A 15930-nucleotide genomic window follows, 5' to 3' on the forward strand; every position below is an offset into this window, starting at 1 on the left:
TTTGTGATTACTACATACACCATGGGAGGAGGGTGAGGTAGCGACCCCTATAGTTACACTCTGGCAGAGAAAAATAGTGAAATTCACGCTTAAAGGCAAGACATTTAAAACAAAGACTTTCCTTATTGGGGTGCTGTAGTTTCACATAAGCACGCATCCACACTACCATTCATACTCTTACTACATCAAGGTATGTCTCTCTCCGTAGTCCTAGCTGTGTTCGCTCCTCTTTCCCGTGGTGGAATGAAAGGCATGAAAATCCTGCTTTAAATAGTTGCCCTAATTGGTAAATTAGTAGCCTGTGTGGCGTGAGTATGCCAATATAGGTTTCCGGTGTGCTGAAAAACCTCTCTGCATGTTAGGCACCGTGTGCCTGACCCTCGCGTCAGAGAAGAAATGCGGCGGTAATTGTAAACTATCAGCGGAACACCTGAAAACGCCCCAGTGTCCCGTCGGAGGCCACCTAGGTCTGCCTGGGCTTTGTGTCAGAATTAAATCACCTGCGTTGTTTCAGAGGCGCGTGTGTGAGCGTAGCTGTCCCACACTCGCTTACCTGGGCCCGCCTGTATTCTGCGTCGGCTAATTATTTTCTGCCGTTTGAAGTGCGCACGTGTTGGCCCAGCAGTCCTACTTCAGGTTGTCTGGCCTCTGCGTGTTAAAAAATGGGAGAGTGGCACAAGGCTGATCTAAGTTGCCTATATTTCTCAAATCCTTGTTACAGATTTAACATATATGCAATACGGATGGATGTTTTGGCAGGATAAAATGATTTTTTTTAAACTAAATTACATGCAGCAAGAGTCAAAAATGGGCAAATATAGTATGAGGGCCATGTGCCTTGGTGCAATTATGAAAATAGAAATAGGAATACTTAATGTATATTTTTCTGATCAGAGCACCGGTCATGATTATCATTGTTATTTGTGCTTGTATGCACGTGCCCTTCATTGTATCATTGTCCAATGTGGAGCCCTGAGATGTTGTCATTCAGTTCAGTGTCCCATGTCTGTAGCTGATACACCCATCGTTGTTCTCTGGTGTGGAGTATTTTCTGGATGTCTGGACTTGCTCTCCTTATGACCTCAATCACTACCCATTTCAAATCTACATCTATGTGGTTGTTGTCTAGGTAATGTTGCATCAACTTAGTGTTTGTTTGTACCTACTGGTGCTTCTGTGTTCGTTGATGCGTATCTTAATCTTTCTTGTTGTCATACCCACATACAACAACTTGCAGGGGCATTAGATGAGGTAGATGACATTCTCACTGTTGCAATTACTGAAGTTCTTAAGTACCCATGGTCTGTTTGTTTTTATGTCCACCTCCTTGGTTGTACTAATGTAGTTGCATGCCACACAGTTACCGCAGGGGTAGTGACCTACTGGTCTGGGGTTGCCCCATAGTGTGGTCTGATTCTTGGTTTGTGGGGACATTGTTTTTGCGTGAACCAGCTCATCTCGTATGCTTGTGTTTTGCTTAAACGCAAAAAGCGGCAGTTTTTTGTTGCTCCATTGAGGATGTGCCAGTGTTTCTGTATGATGCTCTTTACTTTATTAGATATTGGAGTGTATGTGGTGACACATACTAGTCTTTCATTCTCCTTTTTCTCTTGCGTTTCAAGCGGTGCCTCTCTGTCATTATTTCTGGCTCTCTTTGTTACCTTTTTGATCATCTTTTTGGGGTAATGACGGGTTGCCAGCTTGTTCTCCAGTGTCTCCGCCTGTTTGACATAAGTTTCGATCGAGGAACAGTTCCTTCGGAACTTATTGGGAGGTTTTGTTGGAGTGACTTGGGACGAAAACCTTCGAAAAGGAGGATGCTTATTCCGGTCTCTACTTTTGTTATGAACCTTAGTTGTGATCCCCTCTGAGGACAAGGTAATTACTAGATCAAAAAAGACTGCCTCCTTGTTGCTAATTGAGTGCATGAATTTTATATGTTTGTCTCTGTTATTGACCCACTGGACAAAGTTCTCGGCTTCCTCCTGATTGCAGCGTCAAATTATGATGACGTCGTCAATGTACCATCGCCAAAGTTTCAGATGCATTCCAAAGGGATTGTCCTGATTGAAGATGTGATCTGTTTCGAATTGATGGACATAGAGGCACCCCATGCTGGTAGCAAAAGTGCTCCTCATGGAAGTACCCCTAATTTGGTGGTATATTGTGTCGCCATATTCAAAAAAGTTCTCCATGAGTGCTAATTCCGCACCCTCCATGATGAAATGTCTTGGAGTCGTATAATCCCAATCTGTGTCAAGTAGGATATGTTTTAGCACGCTTAGTGTGCGTCTCTGGGGTATGCTGGTGTACAGCTCTTTGATATCCATTGTGATGATCAGGTCCTCAACGGGGTTGATTTACAGGTCTCGGAGAAAAGGCAGAGGACATCCTTTGTATCTCTCAGATAGGAGGTGGATGCTTGGACAATTAGTCCTAAGAACCAGTCAAAAAATTGTGACAGGGGCTCAAAACTGAGCCTATGCCTGTGACTGGTTAGTCAACTGCTGGTGATGATTGCAATCTTTTCTCTCCGGTATTTGCACATTAATCTTAACAGGGTGGGAGCTTTTAAGGATGTCTAAAGCAAATAAAGTAAGTGAAAAGCAGAAATGCTTCGAAGAACAATGTCAAATCTCTCAAGCTCTCCATGCATCATAAATAACACAAAATGGTGGTTGCTACCTGAGGAGACAGCTGATTGCTTCATGCAAAAGGACTTTCATATACCAGCAACACTGAAAACTAGTTTCAGTTTCCAAATTAAAGAAAGGGATGACTTACACCTTGTTATCCTGTCTAAATCATGCCTGACCCTCAGTGAGCTGAACCAGCAGTAGGTGACCATCTTCTCTTGGCATCAAGTCATTTCACCCTCAATTGACTTTGTTGCATTCTTGCACCAGTAGTTTCACATTTAGTTTTGTAAGTGTAGACTCATAACCAAGGCATGTAAAGTGTAGTTGACAAAAAGGTCCGGCTAGGCTGAATGCATTGTACATGGGATTGACCCAGCTATGAATCTTGATTTATGGCGCCACTTTACCAAGATATCTTCTGTCACGGCACTGTGCTCTGAATGACTGACACACTAATGAGCATATTTACGAGCCCTTTGCGCTCCTGGATTGTCACTTTTTGTGACGCTCCACGGCTCAAATATTAAAATCACATCTATGAGGTCACGCAAAGCCACTATGCGTGGCTTTAATTGGCCTCATAGAAATGGAGTAAGGCAAGGCAGCGCAAGCAAATCGCTGCGTTCCCTTGTTCTATGCGTGGGAAGTCTTCCACAGGCGTTCTGGTGGGTTTTCCACCCTGATTTACAAGAGCATGTAAACCTGGGGAAATGCAAAAACCTTACATCTCCTAAGGTGAAGTGTAACAAAGAGAAATAACTTTACTTCTCCTAGTTTGTTCCTCTATGTGTGCTGGATTTTGCAGCACATATAGAAAGAGCAAAACACTGCTTAGGATTGTTTCTGTGCAGGTGCTCCTTTGTGCACAAAAAAATCCTGTCTAGTTGGAGAGCTCATTCCAAATGTGTGAAGTTCGTATCTTTGTATAGCAAGTATTGCTGCTCGCGACCACAAGGCTTCTGGCCATCCGGGTTCAACGTCTGGCCAGCTCTTCTTGCCCTGCAGACCATCATTAGCGAAGCTCCCCTTGCTCCCTGCAAACTTCTTCCTTGCGAACGGGACTCCTAGCACAAACTTGAGCAGATAAAACTTCAGCTGGACTAATCTGGGACTGTATCCGACCCTCGCTCAATGGTGGTTGGCTTGAATGTTTGGATTTGACCCGTACTATCGCGACCAGATAACACTGGTTGCCACTTCATGCTTATAGGCACTATTACTAGTTTATTCTTAAAACATTAATAACTCTGGTGCTTCTGATTATTGTAATTTTGGTCTTGTTCTGTTCATTAGATTAAGTTCTATGTTTCTAACCAGGTGTGGGATATTTTTGTCTGATATTTTTACTGTTTGAAGTATTGCACAAATATTTTACACATTGCCTTCAAGTTAAGCCTTACTGCTCTGAGCCAGGCTACCAGAGGGTGAGCACAGGTTAGTTTTGGGTTTTCTTGTGCCTTACACTGACTAGGATTGTGGTTGCTGCTTGACCAGGGCTCACCCCAGTCAACTAGAAACCCAATTTCTAACAGTCACTTACTTTCAGTATCTTATGGAACTAATCTCTGTTTTCTGCCCCTCGCATTCCCCCGAAACAAATTTGGATTAAACGTGTCTGATCATGTGTTGTTGAAATCTTTTCGACTGGTGACAGTAAAGGGCCAATTTGAGAAAATATTTCGACAGTTGCTTGATTTCCCAAAGTTGCTGGTTTGGGGTTTCCTTAACTAGTAATAACTTAAGACGTGGTAAGGTGCATGCAGTGAGAAACATGGAATGTTTAGACACCCATACTGGTACAACACAGCATTTAATGAATCCTTTTCCCAAAGCAATAGAATGGCGAGTCAGTTGGAATGGAGGCAAATGAGTTGTCTTTTAAATGTAACTACGGACGCCACCTCTCTTCCCCTCAGCTATATATACTACACCACTCACTTGTAATACCTAAGCTTACCACAGCAATCAAAGTAAACATGTCATCAAGAGAGAGGGGAAGAAGAACGGTCATGAGGAAGAGCAGGAACTCTGAAGATGAGTGCCTCTGGAGCGGAAATACCTTCTCCCCAACAAAATTACTGTGGGAAAAGAAGACAGAACATCATATCCTACATTGTTCAGACAATGAAGTCAGACAGACTGTTATCTCTGTAACACACACGACACGAGTCCGCTGGTATTTCCTTGTCACGAGGAACATGATTATCTCAACTTAACCAAGTAGACAAACGCCCACAATACCGCAGGGCCAAGCACGAGAATCTCAGTGGACTAATGAGGCTGCATTGTTACTCTGGAAACAATACTTCTTGTATATACAAACCAAGCAAAACATACGTGAAAAAGTAGTACATCAAAAGAAAATTGTCAGAGGAACTGACAAAGATACAGCCAGATCTATACCAAGACAAAACCTGTCAATGTCAGGCACCCATGCATGCCATTCTGAGATAACACACACTCCAAGGATGAACGGCCAGCAAACACTCCATACTACACCTTCCACTTACCGGCAGGAAATGTGTAAGCAGCTCATGTCTAAAATCTGGGTATATGGCTGTATATTTCTAACGTATATAGGAAAAACAATGTCCCAACAGGTAGCAATAGGCAGGCAATTTATGTATGTATGCACAGAGCATTACATTGGAAGGAGACAAGGAGGCTCGAGTGGTTAATGCACGGTTTGTAATTCACCAGTTTGTTAGAATATTTACACATGGGACTACAGTTGGAGGCAGCACTGTACAAGAAAATTCATGTGACAACCCAAAGACACTTGGTGACAAGGTGATATATACAAGGTGAAGGGTGTCGACGCAAGTGATAAGGTGAACAGCGTGAGCGGCGCTAAGTGACAAAATTATATACAGAGGTGACTCAATAGTCAAACGATTTTTTGTTAGATGCAACACATTCAATCACAGTTATGAGCCAAACGCTAAAGTGCGTCCAAAAATTTGCGCTGTTGTGTCAGCGGCGTTTCGATCCCCAATGGTTTGGGATCTTCTTCAGGACAGGGTTGTCGAGTTGGTATGGTGCTGAGGAGGCTTGCAAGGGGTGGACGCTGGTACAGTTTTCCCAGAGCGTCAAGGCGCGTTGGTTTCACAAAAATCCTGAGGTAGAGTTAAGGGCACAGTTCTCTGTCAGTTGGAGCCCGTCTCTCAGTAGAAATATCTGTGCTGATAGGTAATGGCGTCTGCTTAGTGTGGACGTCTCAGCAGCTTCTGTGTAAATCCGAGCTGCTTCGTGGAATCGAATTTCCCGTAGTTGATTGAGTCCGCGGCAGGACGTGTTATCATGCACTGTGTGTATCATGAAGCATCGGGGCAAACTGAGTGCTGGAGTGTGAGGCAGTGTGCGCCCACCCCCCTCCTATTTGAAAAGGCTCCCTTGAGCTAACGAGCTGACGAGCTCTGGTTGATGCACCTGCGCCCAGCGAGTGGTACTGAGACCTGAGAAGACTTTGGGCAGCATCTCCAGCACCCCCCAAAAAAGTGTTGCTCTCTACTGAAGGACAATTATCCTGAGACACATGTCTAGAGATACACAGCAGTGGCTGCACCAAGAAGGGTGAAAAACTAAAGCCTGACACCGAAGAACGTGTTATCATGCACTGCATTTATCATGAAGCATCGGGGAAAACTGAGTGCTGGAGTGTGAGGCAGTGTGCGCCCACCCGCTTCCTAGAATCTCAAGCCTGTGTGTACCCAATCCATAAAATAAGCATGGACAAAGTTACATAAATTTTTACATTTATTTATGCATTTGTTTTCAGTTTTGTTTATGTACTGCGACTTGACCCATAGGTTTTGAAGCGCTTTACATGAGCACCAGTTACATTGCACAGTTTCACTGTTTTTCTTTTTTTTAGGCATGGGGAGACTAAATGATGTGCACAGAATCACTGGATGTTGAGCCTGACACTGAGACTCAAACTTGGTTCCATAGTTCTATAGTCGGCAGGTCTGGCCACAACACCTCATGTGTAGCACATGTAGAGGCTGCTCAGCAACATGAAAAAAAGTAAGGATTTATAGTTCTGAGACGCATACTAAAAATTGATTATACAGAAAGTAACTGAAATAGTAAATAAAAACATCAAACAGTAAACAAGGTTGGAAAAAATAAGTGTAATCAGAACCAGTATGCTTGGTCATATGATATAGAAATATTCAAATGAATACAATAGAGATAAATAACACCAAAATTCATGAAATGATTGTGTACAATATAAATACTAGTTCTATTATAGGCAACACTAACCAGAAAAAAAGAAGTAGGACTAACAAAGTAAGGAGAAGAAAGGCTGAGGCATCAGTGTAGAGATAGGTGCTACTGGATAGAAGAGCTAGACGTTATGGTGAAGATGCCTTTGGGTTTTGGTTGAAGCAAACCTAGCCTTTAACCAAACTCCATCAATATCCCCAAAAAGTATTGGAGAGATATTGGTGACCCATAGACTCTTTAAAGCCAGTGCTCTATATGTAGAGGCTCTAAAGTACCAGAATCCCCAAAATCTGCAGAAGAGAAACAGACATCTGAAAGTATACCATTACATTTAGCGTGGAGTTGAAAGGGTAAGGGAAAACTGAGAAAACAAGCTCTGTGCTTCTGCCTCAAGGTTCTGACATAGCCACCCACACACCACAAGGGGTCAATACTATCACCCAACCTCTGAAATAATCCGCTGAAATGAGAACAGTGATACTTTGTATAGGATGTTAGAACACACTTGAACCACTAGCGTTAGGCAGGACTCGTATTTGCTGGTCCACAAAACAATGTTTTTTTTTAATTCTAAAATCTCCAACTTTCCCATGAAGAGCATGTGTGATATTGACACAGAAAATGTAACACATGTATCTTCAGGAATAATAGCAAAGGGAGCCTTTTGGGGTCACCCTGAAACTTGAAAGCCATTGTCCACATGTTGAAGCACCAGTGTTAAGTGAAATGATTCGTAGAAGAAAGAGGACTTCTAGCTGGAAGGTCAGGATTGTATGTCGTCAGGAGAAGGGTAAATGACATTCAATTTATCAAGTTTAGGCAGATTCCTGTTTCACCAATATGGCTCAACCTGGGAATAGAAATACAAACCCGAGCAGTGCACCCAATACAAGCAAATCTAAACTGTTTGAAAACTAATGTAATGATTAAACCATATAAAACAGAAAATGATGTCCCAAGGGAAACACATCGATAAACTCGCAGCACTATATCGAGCAGATTTAAAAGTCTTTATTGTGGCTTTAAACTTTTTATTATTAAAAGAGAAATTGCCTTCTATATATCGGATTGAAATATAACGAAAGACGAGTGTGTAAAATTTGTACTTGAAAATCTTGGGTTTTAGGAACTTTAGAAAGGAAAAACAAGGTGTTCAACTGTGAATACCATTTGCCTTATAGTTTATTTCCGAGCCATATTAAAATACATTTGTGTTCTTTTCAAATCAGGCACTACAGAATAACTACGAAGTCATATTCAGAGAACCAGAGACACGCTGGAAGTTTAACGTTCAAGAACTAGCAAGGTACATTCTGGTTTAATCTTTCTTCTCCACTGTGCTCACAGACTGGATGTTTTGGCTAGACTGATTTTCTTACATTTTGCTGCACGTGCTTATTATGTCTAAGACCAAAGACGAGATGTGTTTGGGAATGATGGAGGTGGTGGAAAATGGCATCCCTAAGAGGATTTTTGCCATTTCCTATCAGTCACCATCTGGACTTGTTCACGATGTTGGGAAATGTATAGTTTCTTTTCTTTGCCAAACGCAGGACCAGTTCAATTGCTGGATTGGTGGTAACCTAATTAAACAGGATACCAATTATGTATGCTTTGTTGGGTTTCAATTTATTTACATTGATAAGGGATTCATTTAGGTCTTCATTGCTTTTTTTTGCCAAAAATAAATACTTCATCATGCTACTGCCTGGTACGGGACTCGTCATGTCTACCTGTGTGTCAGGATTAGCACAAAGTAGACAGAAGTGCACACTGGTACGGACAATAAAGCTGACCCTAGGTCTGCTGACTTCACACCGCCTGCCTTTGACTTGGCACAGAGTTAGTGGAGCCAAAGGTACTACTTACTCCCAGTGAAAAGTGAAATATATACTTTGTACTGCTGATAGACTCTTGCTTGAGTTGTACCTAGAGGGCTAAGAAGCTGAGACCTGTTGCATGCACATTTTCTATGACTCCATTTGGAAGTGATTTCCTTGCCTAGATAACAAACCAGGTATCACTCCACAATCAGTGAGTGACACAACTGTGTTCACCAGTAAGTGAACTCTGGAAAGCATCACTCTTGTTTATTAGTCAAATTCAGTTTTGCAGATTTTTTCAAAACTCCGCTGGGGATGAATGTCATAACACATTGGTAACTATCAGTCTAGGAACAAATTTGTCCTGTCATGAAATACTCTGCTGTCCAAGTTGCATGTTACTACAATACCTGTAGTTACATCTGCTACCACTCCCTTGCTTTCACTACGTCATCCCTACCCCAATCTACTTTAACATCAACTATTTACTTTGTTCTACTTTATTATAATTGTGATTGCTTTCTCTTTTGTCCTTTTGAAACACATTTTTTGCTGATGTGTATCACCTACTCTCTAATGCATTTAGCACATTTTTAACCGTTCTGTATGTTTTCAACTGGTATAATTGTGTGAAATTAGAAGCCTTTCCTTATTCCTTAAATGTATTTAAACATTTTGCAATTATTTTATATTAACTTCCAGAGTCTTTCTTTATTAGTTTATGAATATTTGAATGTAATAAACTTGACCCCACTTTAATTGTATTCAATTAATAGGAATTAAGAGGAAAACTGAGGCCCTTATTCACAAACTGCATTATGTAGTACAATCCGACATATGGAGACCTCCGATTCTCCTATCTTTTCTCTGTGGAGATCTCTGCCACTGTGGAAGACATTTTCATACTTTTTTTTAACACTTTTTTTTAAGCTACGGAAGAAGACAAACACATGGCCACATTCTTACATATTACTTTTAAAACAGCAAATCATGCGGAATATGGCGCACGAGATGGCATATGCACATAAACCATGTGGCCTTGGGGCTGGCGTAGTCAATCCAGAACAAGGTTATTCCTCAGACAGGAAAATTTGTGTCTATGTTTTTTCCACCCACCAAAGTGTTCAGGCTGGCTCAAAGTCAGGATTATGGTGGCAAAGAGAGCCCGGATATCACTCGAAGAAGTGATATCTACTATTTTCCTAATGTGGTTACAGATTCTAATTTGTTTGAGTTTGCAGGCCAGTAACCTATTGCTGTGTCGCCTTGTTCATAGTATTTTTGCTTAATGTAGAAAAGCTTTTGGGCTGCTTCCCTCATCTTCAATTGTTGTAACTCACCTCGAGCTGTTCGAAGATAGCCGAGTGAGAAATTCATTCTCCCTGAATTACTGCCTTGGCAACATCCCATAGTGTAGCCACCGCTACCTCTCCATTATCATTTTCTTCAAAATGCCTCTTGATCACTTCTTTTATGGTTACACATACTGTTGGGGCATGGACAGCTATTTCATTACTTATCCAGGTGTGTGGGCCTTGCTTTTATGAGGGTGGTGTGGAAATCTGCAGGAATATTGGGGCATGGTTGGACAGAGACCTGACATCAATAGATGAGGTGTGAACATGAGGCAATAGGTTTCCGTTCGTGTTTCCAGATACCAACTAAATCCAGCTCTGTGAGAAACTCCAACAGTGCCGGCGGAGATGTGGTGTCTGAGGACACCAGACGGGATCTCTCAAGTTGGGGATGGATCACAGTTTTGAAATCAACTCCCTTCCTCCATTATTAAGCCCCCTGTATGGAACTGCCATTGTCTGTGGAACAGGGAGGAGCAAAAGACTTCTTTGTTCTCATCATCACCATAGATATAATTGTGTAAGGTATCTGGCCCAATTTACTTCTAATTTCCACACCCTTCCCTTTTTGTCTGTGGTTTTACCCTCCAGAGTAAAGTCTAGTCCCTTTCGAAGGAGGTTTTGGATCTGTATGTAGTGTGAAATTGTGTCAGGAACCAATAGGCTTGCATTCATTGGATATCGAAAATGAATAAGGTCATGTCAACCTCTTTCCTGCGAAACCATTGAAGTACAGCTCATCATTTTACTGGGAAATTGAGGCCCTAAACATTTAGCAAAGTCTCAGTTAAGGGCGTCATTGTTGTTCTGTGACGGACTTGCTTGAGGGGGGCTGCCCATTCAAAGTCACAGATTCTTTAGTGAATATTCCCCTTGTATGCTCATTTCAGAAAATCTCACTGCTTGCAAGTGTGCTGTCGTGTGATTCCCAGTTGGACAGGGTAGGTGGCCCACCCTCCCTGTGCCCTGTAACAACAACAAAAACCATGAAAAACCTTTGAACCCATAATAGAGGTGTTGATGGCAGCATGAATAAACTGTCCCAATTTATTTTAGAGCACCCGTATTTCCATGCAAGAAATTACCTACTAACAAATAGACAAAAATTGTGGCTAGCTCCTCTAGGTTTGGTAGGACCCCACTGTCCTGGCTTAGTAAGAGTACAAGTGGGTCATACCAGGCGAAGGATAACAAACCTTAAATGGAACTGATTGATCTCAAGCTCCACTTGTGAAGTTAGTGGTCTGTTTTCTTCGGCTCATGGGGGATGGTCTTTCTGCTGCTGTTGACTGTGCTGTCACTTTTTTCTGTGTGGCCTAGAAGATTGAGGGATATGCCATGAGTTTCTGGTCCCACTGGTAGAGGGCCTCCCTGTTTTGGTCTCTTGACATTGATGAAGTGACCACACCCAATATTTCCTGGGCTTCTTTGGTGTTATTGACTGCAAAGCATTGGCCTTTGCTGGTGAAGTCGAGGCAAAACGTTTATCCCCATCTGGAGAGGATTTTTTTCTTGTTGCAGGTGGGTTCACCTCCTTGAATTCCTCTGTTTATCCATAGTCTGGGGGAGGCATCCTAGAAGAGCATAATGGTGTCACCACAGAAAACCATTCGTTCCTGTTTTCTAACTTCACTCAAGATCTTTTCTTCCTCTTGGGGTTGAGACTTGGGGTGTTAGGTTCCTGTACAGCTGAAAAGTTGGGACCACCCTGCGGGTGTCATCATGGTGGATGTGAGGGCTGTCTTAGTGTTACAGGATGTGGGCAAATAAAGTCTGGACATAAGATTCGAGTTCTTGGTTGGGCACTTTTTTTTTATTCCACGAAGAGGTACATTGTTGCGTCTTGCTGTTTTCAAGAAAGTCCAGTTTTTCAAAATGTTATTGTATTTTTCTCATTTTTGTAACAAACACATCTATTAGAGTACCCAAGCGGGTGTTCATCTCTGCCTCTTCCTTCTCACCTCCCTCCTCTCACTCCAACAAGAGATAGACATTTATTTCTTGGTGATATCTTATATTTTAACAGAGTGCCATTCCTAGGTATTTGTTAATCCCTGGCCCTTTCCTCCCACATTCCCAAACAGACGCCCTCAAATAGAGCCTCATTTATGAAAAGTGTTGTATCGCTGCGTGAAAACAGCAATGCAACAATTTTCAGTGCGCCCTCCTTGCAACACCATGGGTGCGCCGTATTTACTGTACTGCCCTCCATGTCGCAAGGCTTTACAGATACGTCAGTATTCCTAAGTTATCTGTAGGCGCAAAAGTGGTGCATTGCTGGGGTTTGTCTGACTTTAGCTGTTCCTGGCAAAAGCCAGGAGTTAATGTTCCCAAGCGGAAGCTTGAGTAATTGTAAATACCAACATTCTACCATAGAAATAAAAGAAGTTATGAACTCCTCACTTAAAGATCTTGTTAATATTGGACAATACAATGTTGATGTACATCTTGATGTATGTATGTATAAAAACAAACTTGCATTGCCATTGCTGAATTTACCTGATGTCTCTTCCCCGTCAACACTGAGTCAGAAATACGTAGTTAGGCTGGCCCTGCAACTTAGGCCGGAAGCAACTGATTTTACCACAACATGGAGATCGAGAGATAATAAGACTAGTTGCATTTTCCTAAGGTTAATATCACACACAAGAACAACTGGAATGTTCAAAATGAATTAGGGGAAAAGGGGGGGGCAGTATTTTTACCCTCTCCATAGGAGGTCCCTCCTCACACCTCTAGGATATCCAAAGATATTGGAGTAGACGCATCACTCACTTATAATGACATGCTTCATCATTGGCGCCTATCCACACCATGGTAAGATAATACCACCAGGGCGGACTCAACCATCGATTGAATGGGAGTTCTTAAATGAAATCAAAAAGGACAAGCAGGGATCTAGATGAAAGGTATATAGTTAAAAATACCCACATGTGTACCCAAAAGTTTCCTTTATTCCTAGGGTACTTGGGGTACGGATAAAATGTTTGTTGAGGTTTTTTATGGCATAATTGTTCAATTAAACCTAAAAAGATGATGCAAACATGTTTCAGGAGTTCGTTCGGGCCTATTGACCGTATCCATGCCTTTCTATGCATGCACAACATGCAAACTTGTGAGGCGTAAGGCTCTCACCCGTTGTCAAATTCTACTTTGAGAATTGTCCTCTTTTTTGTTTTTTCAAGGGTCATGCGGGTCTTGAGGGTGGCCGTCTTTTAGTAACATTTTCCTCAAAGACACAGCACCGCTAGACTACCTGCTGCCATCTCTCTGACCGCTGCTGAGTAACTGATTGACAGATCACAGGTGTGGAGGAACACGCAACCCTTACACACAACGCGCGAACAGGAAAACCCAAATCGATCTCACAGATAGGCAGCAACACCACAATGGTCTCAGGAGATTGGCCCCAATTAAACACATTTGGCCGGAGGAGCATGCATTCTCAAAAACACCACTGAATCAGATGCCACACTAAGTTAGGAACACACAGCCGATTGGAGTAGGGGGAACACAGCATACAAATTGCATGCAGTGATCATGTGCTCTTAATGCCAGACATCTGGACATGTACCCACTGGCCCCGCAATATGCTCACCTGCATTTCTTATCAAACCCCTGATTTATGGCCCAGTGACTAGGCCCAAACATCTGTCGCCAAAGGAATGCATGAATCGTTTTATGATGCTTAATGTAAATTGTAAGACGACGGCCGAAACCTATGGGCTTTGAGACAGTTTTTAGACCCCAAGTCTGTTGCCTAATCTCCCTGGCCTATGTGTTTAATTAAACAACTGTTCCTGTATTGCGAAATGCCACGTCTCTCATTTTTTTCAAACGTTAATTCATATTCGAACTACATTTTGGCGAGCCAGATAGGAGAGATTGGTTCTTTGAGCCCGACTCCAGGTGAAGGAAATGGAGCCCGTCCGTATGGATTCGCATCTATACAACAAGATTGATGAGCAGATGCTGCAATTGATTGAAAGTTCTGCTGAATCCACGGAGCGGCGGTCCGTCCTGATGTCGCTTGAACCATTGAATGTGACACAGAGGGCACGCTTGTGTCTGGGTGTGGTACCACTGGGCGAGACACAGAAGGTACACATAGGCTCTGGTTTGGTATAGGGCCAGCATCTTGATCTTATTTTTTGGTCTAAAGGACTTTTCTTAGTGCTAGCAGATTCTTAACACTGGCAGTATATGGAAGAAGTGAAGGTGCCATTTAGCTTGGACCACTGGGCGTGATTCAGTCGGTGTGCATGACTCCTGGGTCTGATATAAGGTGTAATATGAACGTTAGGTAAACATTTAGGGCTTCATTAATGAGACTCCTTGTGCCTCCGTAACATCACTTTTTGTTCCCGCACTTGGAAACCGAAGCTGCACCAGGCTTGACCACGGGCTAAACACGGCCCAAATACCGATATTGACTTATTCACTGTGAACCCTACACTCAACTTTTTTGCTGACGGCAACCGGCAAACCACTGGTGCCGTGATCGTTTTAACAAAAACCACCAGATAAGGACCGGGTCGGAATTATCACCGGTCACCCGACAACGCGCCTCGATCATTAAGATCAGCCCTGAAGAGTCACAGCCACATGCTGTGATGAAACACGTGTAGGCTAGAGTGACAGGTACAGTGATTCCCTAGAGGTGCAAAGGTGCCTGCATTGGCGCACAGCAGCCCATTGTGCGCCGGCGCAGGGGAAAAGGACAGGAATGTGCCGTATCTCATAGATACAGCGCATTCCTGCCCTTTTCTTGTGCCGTAGGGAAGCGCAGCAGGCATTCCTGCTGCGCTGCCCTATGGCAAAACCTCATAAATGAGGCTCTTAGTCATTTTGGAGAATGAGGTGTAGCTTGTGCTTTGCCAAAGAGGGCCTGCAGTTGCCCAGTTGCTCCTTCTTCTCCACATAAATTGTTGCTATGTTTGTCCCCGAGCCGACATCAACAGACTTTCAGGCTCATTTAGGGTACCAATACGATGGCGGGCTGCGGGATCATCCGCCACCGTGGCATCCCCTATTCCCAGCATTATGGCAGACAGTGCTCACAATGCTGGGAATGCACGTTGTGCATTGGCATACACAAGGTGACAGGCATCGCGCGGTGCCTGCCACCTTGTCCATGCCAATGTAGGAGGGTACCCCCACCCCAAGTGCACACTCCAACACTCAGGGAACCCGCAACGGGCACCCACAAGAGGAAACTGCATGCCTTTCCATGGCTGCAAAGCCGCCATGGATAGGCTCATCTCCGTCCTAATCATAATATGGATGGCGGTGTCTTGCAGACACCACCACCATGTTATGCCCTTTTTCCGCCCGGTTGACGAGTTAACCGGCGGACGGTGTTTCCGTCTGCCGCAGACCCCCCCAGCCATACAAATATGGCGGGCGTCATTCACACAAGGATGGTGGGTGGATCGCCTCCGCCGCGCCAGCGGTGGCTACCGCCGGCCCGGCGGGGCGATCCGCCTGCCATCCTAATGGGCCCCTTAGTTCTGTGTACAGCGCAGAGCCTCCCCTCGTCACCAGACAGCATGCGCTAGGAGTGGGATACGTTTTGTTTTTTACAAAGTCACAATTTTTTCTGTTCGGTTTTATTTTCTTCTCTCTCTTGTGCTTGCAGTGTTCAGATGCACAAGTTACTTACCTTCGGTAACGATAAATCTGTAAGAAACAGTAGTTAGTATTAGATTCCTTACCATATCCCCAGGCGTCAGTCTGGATCCGGAATTTATTTGCGTAGCAGTAGCCCTGCGCGTTTGTAGGCGTCGTCTGCGGCTCTGCATCCGTCGTCGGCTTCGTTGGCGCCAAGATGACGTCGTCGGAGCACTTAGACACCGCCATTGCGCGCTGACGTCAGTTCTTATA

At 43.5% G+C, this 15930-nt stretch overlaps 1 protein-coding gene across 1 annotated transcript in view; it reads left to right on the forward strand.

The window, feature by feature from the left end:
• N4BP2L1 (NEDD4 binding protein 2 like 1) overlaps nt 1-15930 on the forward strand; it is a 127024-nt gene that overhangs the window by 102637 nt on the left and 8457 nt on the right. The window contains exon 4 of the mRNA XM_086935128.1: nt 8099-8175. Coding sequence (XP_086791254.1) covers nt 8099-8175 — 77 coding nt within the window. The remainder of the gene's footprint in view (nt 1-8098; nt 8176-15930) is intronic.

This window comes from Lissotriton vulgaris, chromosome 8 (genome assembly GCF_964263255.1).
Source record: "Lissotriton vulgaris chromosome 8, aLisVul1.2, whole genome shotgun sequence".
NCBI lineage: Eukaryota > Metazoa > Chordata > Amphibia > Caudata > Salamandridae > Lissotriton > Lissotriton vulgaris.